At 29.1% G+C, this 12,754-nt stretch overlaps 1 protein-coding gene across 1 annotated transcript in view; it reads left to right on the forward strand.

Moving 5' to 3' along the window:
* The window catches only part of LOC145268689 (uncharacterized), a 1,072,728-nt gene that overhangs the window by 753,375 nt on the left and 306,599 nt on the right, over positions 1–12,754 (forward strand). Inside the window, exons 168-172 of the mRNA XM_080124201.1 lie at positions 3,316–3,582; positions 3,789–3,818; positions 5,957–6,223; positions 8,366–8,632; positions 8,837–8,866. Coding sequence (XP_079980327.1) covers positions 3,316–3,582; positions 3,789–3,818; positions 5,957–6,223; positions 8,366–8,632; positions 8,837–8,866 — 861 coding nt within the window. The remainder of the gene's footprint in view (positions 1–3,315; positions 3,583–3,788; positions 3,819–5,956; positions 6,224–8,365; positions 8,633–8,836; positions 8,867–12,754) is intronic.

The following is a 12,754-nucleotide window of genomic DNA, read 5'->3' on the forward strand; positions in this document are numbered from 1 at the left end:
ATATATATATATATATATATATATATATATATATATATATATATAATGTTACTTCAATTAATTCTACCGTTGCCCTAGAATTAATAAGTAAATCCAACGCTTAAATACTTATTTGTGAATAATAGTTTCCACCCAGTAATTAAACGTCAAATCTGAAAGACGTCAGAGTAATGAAAACCATGGGAAAATGTAAAGCTTTCCGGGACATTGTCCAATACACGTCAGCTTAACGTCAGAAAGCACTGCACATACGCAAATCTTTTCTAAATAAAACTGAAAAAAAGTTGAATACGACTTTGGCAAGTAACAGTACAAAGGAGATGATTTGAACCTTGCTCAAGGGAAATCCAGGATTTTCTAAACGAACCTGAAATGTAGAACGTTTCTACTTACTCTTCGATTTATTATTGACGCGATCTTTTTCATGCCTTTTCACGTATCTTATTATATTTTTATGTAGTTGTTTACAAGTAGAGAAACATGAGATATATATGTATCATGTGATATCATTTTTGCAGCATCTGGTTTCTGCTCCAATCCTCATAATAAACATATATAAACATAATCTCTTCTTCTCTATTCTTCTATCTATCTATCTATATAAATAAAATGAACTCATTTTCCCCCTTCGACTTTGACCTTTATAGGACTGCACCTGTATACATTTGGTGCAGCCGTATCATTCACAAACTGAATCACGACATCTGTCGTATGTTATAGGCTTATAACCTGTCCAGTATCTTGCTGATCAGAGTTTCCTATATTCTGTCTGGTGAGAGTCCACTGTAAAAATCGGTTACATTTAATGGAAGTAGTAAAGTATACTCTCTCTAACAAATTCATCCTACCACCGCCACTCACTTACACCGTTCCAGACCGTTCACAGGAGACATTTAAAACCGACCACCGGTTAGAATTTATCTAAAAACTGGACTGGACTACGCTGAAACGAACCACGCTTACTTTGCCATTGGTTAGCATAAAACATAAACACAATTTATAAAGCATTTATTATAATAAAATTAGATTAAAACAGAACACAATCCGTTACCTGGAATTGAATTCACAATTACATTACTTCGATTTCGTTATAACCCGCGTGGTTAGAGTTTTATGAAAACCTGGATTGACATTTACGTGAAACGCACCAGACTTATTTTCACAAACACAACTTCCGTTTTGCTCTTTCCTTTCGTTCTTTTTTTCTTTTTTTCTTTCTTTCTTTCTAAGGACATGTTTCAGTTGCCATAGTAACAACTTTTTATCGACATTGTTTCACTGTTTATGAATATTGAAATAAAATACATTACTACACATTAATAATATCTCACTTTTAATCACTTTCATCGACTTTTTAAAACTTTTTTTACTCTTTTTAAATGACAACGTTAATGTTTATGAATATTGACATAAAATACATTACTAAACATTTGTTAATATCTTTTTTTTTAAACGGTAAAAAAATATATTAATAAATGTTTAGTAATGTATTTTATTTCAATATTCATAAACATTAACGTTGTCATTTAAAAAGAGTAAAAAAAGTTTAAAAAAGTCGATAAAAGTGATTAAAAGTGAGATATTATTAATGTGTAGTAATGTATTTTCTTTTACAGTTGAAAAGGCAATCAAATATCAAAAGTCAAACATCAAGACCATAGAGCTCATTAGTTGAGTATATAACAATTTTTCACTTTTTACACAATACAAGCTTTTATAAAATATGCCACCAAAAAAGAATTCCCTTAGTCGTAATACAACAGCAGTTGCAACCAGAAAAAGAAGTCGACAATGAAACCCGCACACACCTCGAAACATCCGAGCAACGCCGGGTACCCCTGCTAGTAACATAATAAATCGATAATAAGCAATGCGTTTATGTATCGATACTTGATTCGAAGTAGCCTAATTATTTGGTTTCTTTTTTTTTTCTATTATGTTATTATCATGGATATATTTAATTCATTTCTTTCTAAAATTACTAATTTAAGATAAGTAAATATTTAGAGTGGAGACAATTTCGCTTACTCATTGAACAATTACTTAAATATTTCTAAGCTTCTGTAGTAGTTGAAATAGTATAATTTTATTAAAACGATAGCGAAAATCACGCATATTTATATTACTTATATATCGATATTTGATTCGAAGTGGCCTAATTATTTGGTTTCTTTTTTTCTATTATGTTATGATGATCACTCTTATTTTACTAGTATCTTACATATATATCGATATTTGATTCGAAGTGGCCTAATTAGTTGGTTTCTTTTTTCTATTATGTTATGATAATCACTCGCATTTATTTTACTAGTATCTCATATATATATATATATCGATATTTGATTCGAAGTGGCCTAATTATTTGCTTCCTTTTGTTCTATTATGTTATGATAATCACTCGCATTTATATTACTAGTATCTTACATATATATATATATCGATATTTGATTCGAAGTAGCCTAATTATTTGGTTTCTTTTTTTTCTATTATGTTATGCTAATCACTTATTCATTTTACTTGTGTCTTACATATATATCGATCTTTCATTCGAAGTAGCCTAATTATTTGATTTCTTTTTTCTACTATGTTATGATAATCACTGATATTTATTTTACTAGTATCTTACATATATATCGATATTTGATTCGAAGTAGCCTAATTATTTGGGTTCTTTTTTCTATTATGTTATGATTATCACTGATATTTATTTTATTAGTATCTTACACATATATCGGTATTTGATTCGAAGTAGCCTAATTATTTGGTTTCTTTTTTCTATTATGTTATGATTATCACTCATATTTATTTTACTTGTGTCTTATATATATTTGATATATTTGATTCGAATTAGACTATTTATTTTGGTGTTTTCCTTCTATTTTGTTATTACCATGATTAAATTGAATTCGTATCAGTTTCTTTTAAAAATTACTAATTAAGAATAACTAAAACAATAACAATAATCACACATATTTATATTACTTGTAAATGTCTTCTGTCCTGATTGTGATCTCGACTTTTATTTCTAAAAATCAAGTATGAACAATGCGTTTCACATATCGATACTTGATTCGAACTTGCCTATATTTTTATTCTTCCTTTCATTTATGTTATTAACATAAATATATTTATTTCAAATAAATTTCTTTCTGAAAATACTTAGTCCGGATGAGAAAGTCTTTGAAGTAAAAACTTTTTTTTTTACTTATTGAACGGTGAAACATGTATTCATGAAACCGTAAAGATAATCACGCGTATTAATATTATTTGTAATGATTTTCCTGTTCTCATTGTGAACCGGACTTTTATTTTTAGAAATCAAAGCTGAATTCACAAAGAAATTGACTGACGTGAAATTGAAAGAAAAAGAAACGGCCAGGCTTGAATGTGAATTGAACAAAGAAAATGTGAAAGTGATTTGGAAAAAGAATGGTGAAGAATTGAAGAGCGGGAAAAATGTGAAAATTGTTGCTGATTGCAAAGTTCACCAATTGATCGTTGAAAATGTGACACTTGAAGACAAAGCTGAATATTCTTGTGTTGCTGGAGACGTGTTCACCAGTGCCAACATTCACGTCGAAGGTACATCGATTCGACCAGTTTTTTTCACACGTAGATGTAGCAATCGATTTGACGATTGCAATTATTAGATTCGTGTTTCGCTTGTAAGGCATTTCAGTGCCACTTGCATTATTTTTGCGTGTGTTTGGTTTTATTTGAAATTTTTGAGAAGCCAGCAAGAATTGTGCAGTTAGTTATGCAACATATTTTTTATTCTGGTTGTGCAGAGCCCGTTGTTGAGGAAGAGATTCAGAGTGGTGAGTTTTATTGTGTAGGCCATTGGAAATGAATCTTTCGTTTATTTGATATTGAAATTTATCAAAGATTCATATCTGGTCATCTATTTCTTTCCATGTTGTTTGGAATTGGTTGACAAATTTCAATGTTGCTTTCTGTGTCATCCGTCATTATTTCATGTCCTGTGTCATGTCAGAGATTTTTACGTTCTTATCGGGTCTGTTGATTCGAATTTCTCAAATTAACATCAAATTAATTCATAAATTTTCTAGACATTTATATAGTATGTTTGCTTGTAATTTTCATTTGAAATCGTTTATGAATCTTCTGTAAATATCTGTAAGTCATTCAAATTTTATTTGGGATCAAGATTCAATCTTATTTTAATTTTTTATTCTGTAAAGATTTCAACTTTATTTTATTATTTGTGTCTATAAAATCTAATATTCTAAAAAAAAAAAAAAAAAAAAAAAAAAAAACAGATTGAAATTCATCAAAGATTCGCGTCTGCTCATTTTTTTTTCTTTTCATATTGTTTTGAATTGATTGGCAATTTTCAATGTTGCTTTCTGTGTCATTTGTCATTATTTCATGTTCTGTATCATGTCGGATATTTGTACGTTCTCCTTTCGTCCATTTGGTCCATCTTTTCTAAAATTTGCTTGAAATTATTTCATAGCTTTTTCTTATTTATGTTATATATGCGTCTAATTTTCTTTGTGATATTTGGACCTTGTATAAGTTGTTTCTAATGCTATGCCATTATTGTTGTTTTTTTTCTGCTAACCTTTAAACACATTGTGAATATTTAATTTGATTTGGAAACGCGAAACCGGATGTGAATATTCCGTAAATATCTGTAGGTGATTCACATTGAATTGGGAAATCAGGAATTATTTTCTTTTTTTTTTTTTGTAAAGATTTCAACTTAAATTTCTCTTTCATTTATTTTTTCCATAAAATTCAATTTTTTTACTTGGAATTGTTTGACAATTTTCGATTTTGCTTTCTGTGTCATTAATCATTGTTCTGTGTATTGTCTTATGTTGGAGATTTTCACGTTCTCTTCTCCTCCATTCGTTTGATTTTCTCAAATTGGATTTAAATCAATACTTTTGACAGCGTTTCTTCAAATTTGTTATATTTGCTTATAATTAATGCTATGCTAATATTATTGTTTATTCTGCTTACCTTTGAACGAATCTAAAGTATTTGATTTGAATATATGAACTCTGTTGTGAATCAGGAATTATTTATTTTTGTAAAGATTTCAACTTAAATTTCTATTTTTATTATTGTATCCATCAATTTAAGTTTGGAATTGTTTGGCGAGAATTATTTTTCATTTTTTTGTAAAAATTTCAACTATTTAATTTATTTTTTCCATGGAATTCAATTTTGTTGCTTGGAATTGGTTGACAATTTTTGGTTTTGCTTTCCGTCATTAATTATTGTTTCATTTTTTTCTCGTGTTCGGAAATTCCTTTCTCGTACATCGGTTTGATTTTCTGAAATTCAATGCAAATTAATCATGATTTTTATAACTTTTCTTCAAATTTATAATATTATGTTTGTTTTTATTTTATTTTAATACTTAGACCTTGTATAAGTTTTTTTTTATAATATAATGATGTTATTGTTTGCGTTGCTAACTTTTAAATTAATTTCGAAAAAGTGAAATCTCTTGTGAATCTGCCATCAATATCTTTAGGTGATTCACATAGAATTGGAAATCAAGAAGCCGTTTATTTTTATTTTTTGTAAATAGTAAACCTCTTAACCAAGCGTGTTAATATTACTTAAAATAGTTTTCCTGTTCTCGTTGTGAACGTGACTTTTATTTCTAGAAATCAAACCTGAAATTAATAGCAATGTATTTTACATGTCGATACTTTATTCGAAGTAGCCTATATTTTTATTCTTTCTTTAATTATGTTATTAAAATTATATTTGTTCCGCTTGAATTTTTTTCGGAAAATGCTTATTCCGGATAAGTAAACGTTTACAGTGGAGACTTTTTCATTTACACACTGAAGGACTACTCAAAAATTCCTAAGCCTCCGTAGACATGGAAATATTACCTTTCCGTTAAAACCATAAAGGTAATCACGCGTAAACATCTTCCTCTTCTCATTGTGAACCGGACTTTTATTTCTAGAAATCAAAGCTGAATTCACAAAGAAATTGACTGACGTGAAATTGAAAGAAAAAGAAACGGCCAGGCTTGAATGTGAATTGAACAAAGAAAATGTGAAAGTGATTTGGAAAAAGAATGGTGAAGAATTGAAGAGCGGGAAAAACGTGAAAATTGTTGCTGATTGCAAAGTTCACCAATTGATCGTTGAAAATGTGACACTTGAAGACAAAGCTGAATATTCTTGTGTTGCTGGAGACGTGTTCACCAGTGCTAACATTCACGTCGAAGGTACAGCGATTCGACCAGTTTTTTACACATAGATGCAACAATCGATTTGACGATTGCAATTATTAGATTCGTGTTTCGCTTGTAAGGCATTTCAGTGCCAGTTGCATTATTTTTGTGTTGGTTTGGTTTTATTGATATTCCTTGAAAATCCAATAAGAATTGTGGGGTGCAGTTTATAAATGTAGACATTGTAGTTTGCATATCTACAAAAGAAAATAGTCGGGTTAGGGTTATATTTGCTATGGAGTTAAATGGTAATAAGAACGAAGGAATACCGGATTTCTAGAAAACGAACATCTATTCAGATATATTACAAGCAAAGCGAGTTTAGCAATACCATTCCTCAATGTTTGGGCGTGTGCACCCGACCTCCTGCGTCGCATGCAAATCTCTGACTGCCGGGCAGCGGTACTCGATACCGGTAGTGACGTCACCAGATGAAGTGATGTCATGAGATAGTCTATTAATCCCATAGAGGGGCGTCTCCAACAATATTGCACGAACGACATGCCCGGTTGACACGTCCATTTAGTTAAATTGGTCAAATGTTTCAATAAATTGATCATACCATTCGCAGTTTGCAAACATACGTCAGGTGTCACCCTGTTTCTGAGGAATTGTCAAACCAAGTAAAACTCAAAATATCATATATATATAATGTATGTGTAATATATATATATATATATATATATATATATATATATATATATATATATATATGTATATATATATATATATAATGTGCGTATATAAATGTATATATATGTACACACACATAAATAAATAACAATTTAACTACATTCCAACATCCAAGGTTTTCTTTATCTAATTTATTTTAACAATCTGTTCTTTCCACATATCAAAACGTCGATATATTTTTTACAGATCTCTTTTATTGATGTATAACAATCAATATTTTTAAGTCAATATTGAATTTTTCCTTACGTATACTCATCAGTAGAAAAACAGAAATTTTTCTTAGAAAGAAATAAACATCACAATGTTATGTAATATGTATATATATATATATATATATATATATATATATATATATATATATATATTACCTCTGTTATTGTATAATTGCACTTTAATTATTAAATAAATACAATGCTTAAATATTTATTTGTGAATAATAGTTGTCACCCAGTAATTTGACGTCAAGTATGAAAGATGTCAGAGTTATGGAAACCACGGAAAAATATAGAGCTTCGCTAACCATGTCCAATACGCCTCGGCCTAACGTTAAATCATTGCACACAAACGTCAAATGTGAAAGACGTCAGAGTAATGAAAACCATGGGAAAATATAGATGATTTAAACCTTGCTCAAGGGAAATCCATTATTTTCTAAACGAACCTGAAAATAGAACGTGTCCACTTACTCATCAATTAATTATTGACGTAATACTTTTCGTTCCTTTTCACGCATCTAAGTATATTTTTCTGTAGTTGTTTGCAAACATAAAAACGATATATATATATATATATATATATATATATATATATATATATATATATATATAATCATGTAATAAAATTCCTGATTACCTTGTTTCTGCTCTGATCCTCAAGTGTTTAGCCTCCTCGGACATAATGAATCGATAATATGGACTATGCATATCGTATTATAGTCAATCTTACATATAAATTGTTTTTACTGTATTTTCGGAATTAGATTCAAATAGCAATGCATGTATATATCGATACTTGATTCGAAGTAGCCTAATTATTTGGTTTCTTCCTTCTATTTTGTTATTAGCATGGATACATTTAATTCATACCAGTTTCTTTCAAAAATTACTAGTTAAAGATAAGTAAATGTTTAGAATAAAGGCTTTTCTCTAACTCATTGAACATTTATTTAAATATTTCTGAGCTTCTGTAATAGTAGAAAGATTATCATTTTATTAAAACCATAGCGACAATCACACATATTTATATTACTTGTAAATGTCTTCCGCCGTTATTGTGAACTGGATTTTATATCTAGAAATCCAAGCCGAACAAAATAGCAACTACTACAAAAATATTGAAGTAGACACATTATATTTACATTAAAATCATAAATATAATCACGCGTGTTTATATTACTTGTATTAAACTTCCTGTTCTCATTGTGAACCGGACTTTTATTTCTAGAAATCAAAGCTGAATTCACAAAGAAATTGACTGACGTGAAATTGAAAGAAAAAGAAACGGCCAGGCTTGAATGTGAATTGAACAAAGAAAATGTGAAAGTGATTTGGAAAAAGAATGGTGAAGAATTGAAGAGCGGGAAAAATGTGAAAATTGTTGCTGATTGCAAAGTTCACCAATTGATCGTTGAAAATGTGACACTTGAAGACAAAGCTGAATATTCTTGTGTTGCTGGAGATGTGTCCACCAGTGCCAAGATTCACGTCGAAGGTACAGCGATTCGACACGTTTTTTACACGTAGATGCAGCAATCGATTTGGCGATTGCAATTATTAGATTCGTGTTTCGCTTGTAAGGCATTTCAGTGCCACTTGCATTATTTTTGCGTGTGTTTGGTTTCATTTGAAATTTTTGAGAAGCCAATAAGAATTGTGCAGTTAGTTATGCAACATATTTCCTGTTCTGGTTTGGCAGAGCCCGTTTTTGAGGAAGAGATTCAGAGTGGTGAGTTTTATTGTGTAGGCCATCAGAAATGAATCTTTCGTTTATTTGATATTGAAATTTATCAAAGATTCATATCTGGTCATCTTCTATTTCTTTCCATGTTGTTTGGAATTGGTTGACAATTTTCAATGTTGCTTTCTGTGTCATCCGTCATTATTTCATGTCCTGTGTCATGTCGGAGATTTTTACGTTCTTATCGCGTCCATTTATTCGAATTTCTCAAATAGGCTTTAAATTAATCCATAGATTTTTTTTCACATTTATATACTATCTTTGCTTGTAATTTTCTTTGACTTAGAAATGTGAAATCGTTTGTGAATCGTCTGTGAATGTCTGCAGGTGATTCAAGTTCAATTTGGAATTAAGATTCAATCTTATTTTTATTTTTTGTTCTGTAAACATTTTAACTTAAACTTCGATTTTATTTCTTCGTTTCTATAAAATCCTGTATTCTTAGTGGTTATTTCATATTCCCATTTAAGAGCATTTTTCTTGCTGTTTCAATTCATACGAACATTTAATGTTCACCATAGATATTAAAAATTACACAAACTGGTGTATCCCGTGGGTTCTTTAAAAATTTTTGTTTCAATAGTTTTATCATTTATTTTATTGCATTATTTTGTATTAATACCACAAGCTATATGTCATTCACACTGCTCAACAGAGACTTTAGATATATCCTGAACCAGTAGGATAACTATTTTTACGAAATAATCACCCTATAACATTTTCGGTATTGGGGTGTATAAAACCCCCATTTGACTAACCATGTTCGGAATATCCAGGTGAATAACGCAGGATTAATATTAAAATAAAATCTACGTTTTTTTTTTTTTTTTTAAATTAGGAATCATGTATTTTTGTAATCTAGATCTTAGACTGTCGTGTACCTACGTACCGTTAAACAGTTACTGATTTCATGATCGTTGGAAACTTTTTAAAGTTTCAATTAAAAGTTTGGGATAGAAGCATGAGTATATGGTTTTTATGAATAGAAAAAAAATTCGAAAAAATGCATATCAATTCTTAAGAGAATTTTTAAATGAAGATCTCAGACGACAACCGTGCAAATTCTGATTAAACTTAATATTTGATCTTGTAAATCTACGTCTGGTCTTTTGTTTATTTTCATGTTGTTTGGAATTGTTTGATAATTTTAATGTTGCTTTCTGTGCCATTATTTCATGTCTTATGTTGGAAATTTTTATCTGCTCAAGGAGCCCATGCGTTCCACTTTCTTAAATTTGCTCTTTCTTATTATTTATATTATGTTTGATTTTAATTCGTTGTAATGTTTGGACCTTGTATAAGTTGTTTCTAATGCTATGCTATTATTATTTTGTGTTCTGCTAACCTTTAAATAAATCGTTAGTATTTGATTTGATTTGGAAATGTTAATTTGGCTGTCAATCTGCCATAAGCATCTTTAGAATTGGGAATCAGGAAGCGGTTTATATATTTTTTTGCAAACATTTCTTTTTTTTTTTTTCATAAAGTATAGATAAATAATCCGTCATGTATTTGATTTGATTTGAACATTCGTTTTTTATTTTAATATTTCAACTTGAACTTCTTTTTTAGTCTTTGCGTTCATTAAATTCAGTATTATTTAAAACAGAATATTTCGTTGAACAAAGTAATTTAAGGTAAAGATTTTAATGGATGAATAATTAATGACAAATTGTGGTTAATTTTAATGGGTAGAGCATCGGAAATGAATGTCATTTTGTTATTATATTGAAATTGATAAAAAAATTCATATGTGGGCATCTTTTATTTTTTTCTATGCTGTTTTGAATTGGTTGACAATTTTTTGCTGCCATCTCTGTTATTTGCTATTATTTCACGTCCCGTGTTGTGTTGGAGATTTTTACATTTTAACCACGTCCATTGCTGTAACTTTTTCAAATTGGATTTAAATTAATCAATATTTTTCGCGATATTTTTTTTTTGTTTTGTATATTGAGTTTGCTCGTAATTTTATTCCTAATATTTGGACCTTTTATTTATAAGCTGTTTCTAATGCTATTACTGATCCTTTTATTAACTGGAGCTTTATGTCTAGAATTCAAACCCGTTTCACACAGCAATGTACCTTATATATCGATACTTGATTCTTCCTAGCCTATTTTTTTAATTTTTAATTTTTATTTTTCCACCAATATTTTATTACTACGAATATATTCATTTTATATTACTTTCTTTTTGAAAATACTTATTCCTGATAGAAAAACATTTAGAGTGAAAACCTCTTTCGTATCACACCAAACGATTACTAAAATATTGTTTAAGCTCCTTTAGCAGCGGCAACATTTTATTTGCATTTAAATCATAAAAATAATCACGCTTGCTAATATTACTTGTAATAAATTTCTAGAGATCAAACCTGTTTGTTTTGCTAAGCTTTGAGCAAATCTCACGTATTTGATTTGCGTTTGAAATGTGAACTCGCTTGTGAATCTGCCATAAATATCTTTACGTGATTCACATGGAATTGGGAATCAAGCAGCCGTTTATATTTTTGTAAATATTTCTTTTTTATACTTCATAAAATATCGATATATAATCCTTAGAAGATATAGATAATCCATTCATATTGATAAACAATCTGACTGATCCTATTATTAACTGGAGTTTTATGTCTAGAATTCAAACCAGCCTCAAATAGCAATGTACCTTATAAGTCGATACTTGATTCGAACTAGCCAATTTTTATATTTCCTCCAATTATTTTATTAGCATGTTTATATTTATTTTACATTAGTTTCTTTTTTTTAATGCTTATTCTTGATGTGAAGACATTTAGTGAACAACTACAAAAATATTGCCAAACGCATATGTGAAATCGGTTTTGAATATTCGGTAAAATTCTGCAGGTGATTTACGTTGAATTGTGAATCAAGAATCCAACTTATTAGCTGCTGTTTTATTCTTTGTTTCCATAAAATTCAGCATTTCTTAAAACAGCATGTTTTATTGCCAAAATAATTGACAGAATGGTTCATAAATTACTAAATGCTTATTCTTCATGAGAAGACATTTAGTGAACAACTACAAAAATATTGCTTAACGCAAATATGAAATCGGTTTGGAATATTATGTAAAATAAAAAAAAAATGAAAAAATAGTCGTCCATGTTGATAAATAATTTTACTGATCTTATTATTAGCTTGAGATTTATGTCTAGAAATCAAACCCGTCTAAAATAGCAATGTACCTAATACGTCGATACTTGATTCAAACTATCTTATTTTTTATTTTTCCTTCAATTATTTTATTACGATAAATATTAATTTCTCAATAGTTTCTCTTGGTAATTAAGTAATTAAATAATCTTACTGATCCTATTATTGGCTGGAGTTTTATGTCTAGAATTCAAACCAGTCTTAAATAGTCATGTACCTCCTAAGTCGATACTTGATTCGAATTCGCCTATTTCTTTTTAATTTCCATCAATTGTTTTATTTACATGTTTATATATTTTTTACATTAGTTTCCTTTTGAAAATACTTATTCCTGCCGAGAAGATATTTAGAGTGAAGTCGTTTTCCGTCACACGCTGAACAACGACTAAAATATTGCTAAGCTACTTCAGCAGTGGAATTGTGAATCAAGAATCCGACTTATTATCTGCTGTTTTATTCTTTGTTTCCATAAAATTCAGCATTTCTTAAAACAGCATCTTTTATTGCCAAAAAATTGACAAAACGGTTCATAAATTACTAAATGCTTATTCTTCATGAGAAGACATTTAGTGAACAACTACGTGATTCACATGGAATTGAGAATTTTTTGTAAATATTTCCTATTTATCCTTCATAGAATATCGATACATGATCCGTCATAAGCAGATTTAGATAATCCATTCATAGTAATAAATAATCT

This window comes from Euprymna scolopes, chromosome 44 (genome assembly GCF_053919585.1).
Source record: "Euprymna scolopes isolate OS-2025 chromosome 44, ASM5391958v1, whole genome shotgun sequence".
NCBI classification, from domain to species: domain Eukaryota; kingdom Metazoa; phylum Mollusca; class Cephalopoda; order Sepiida; family Sepiolidae; genus Euprymna; species Euprymna scolopes.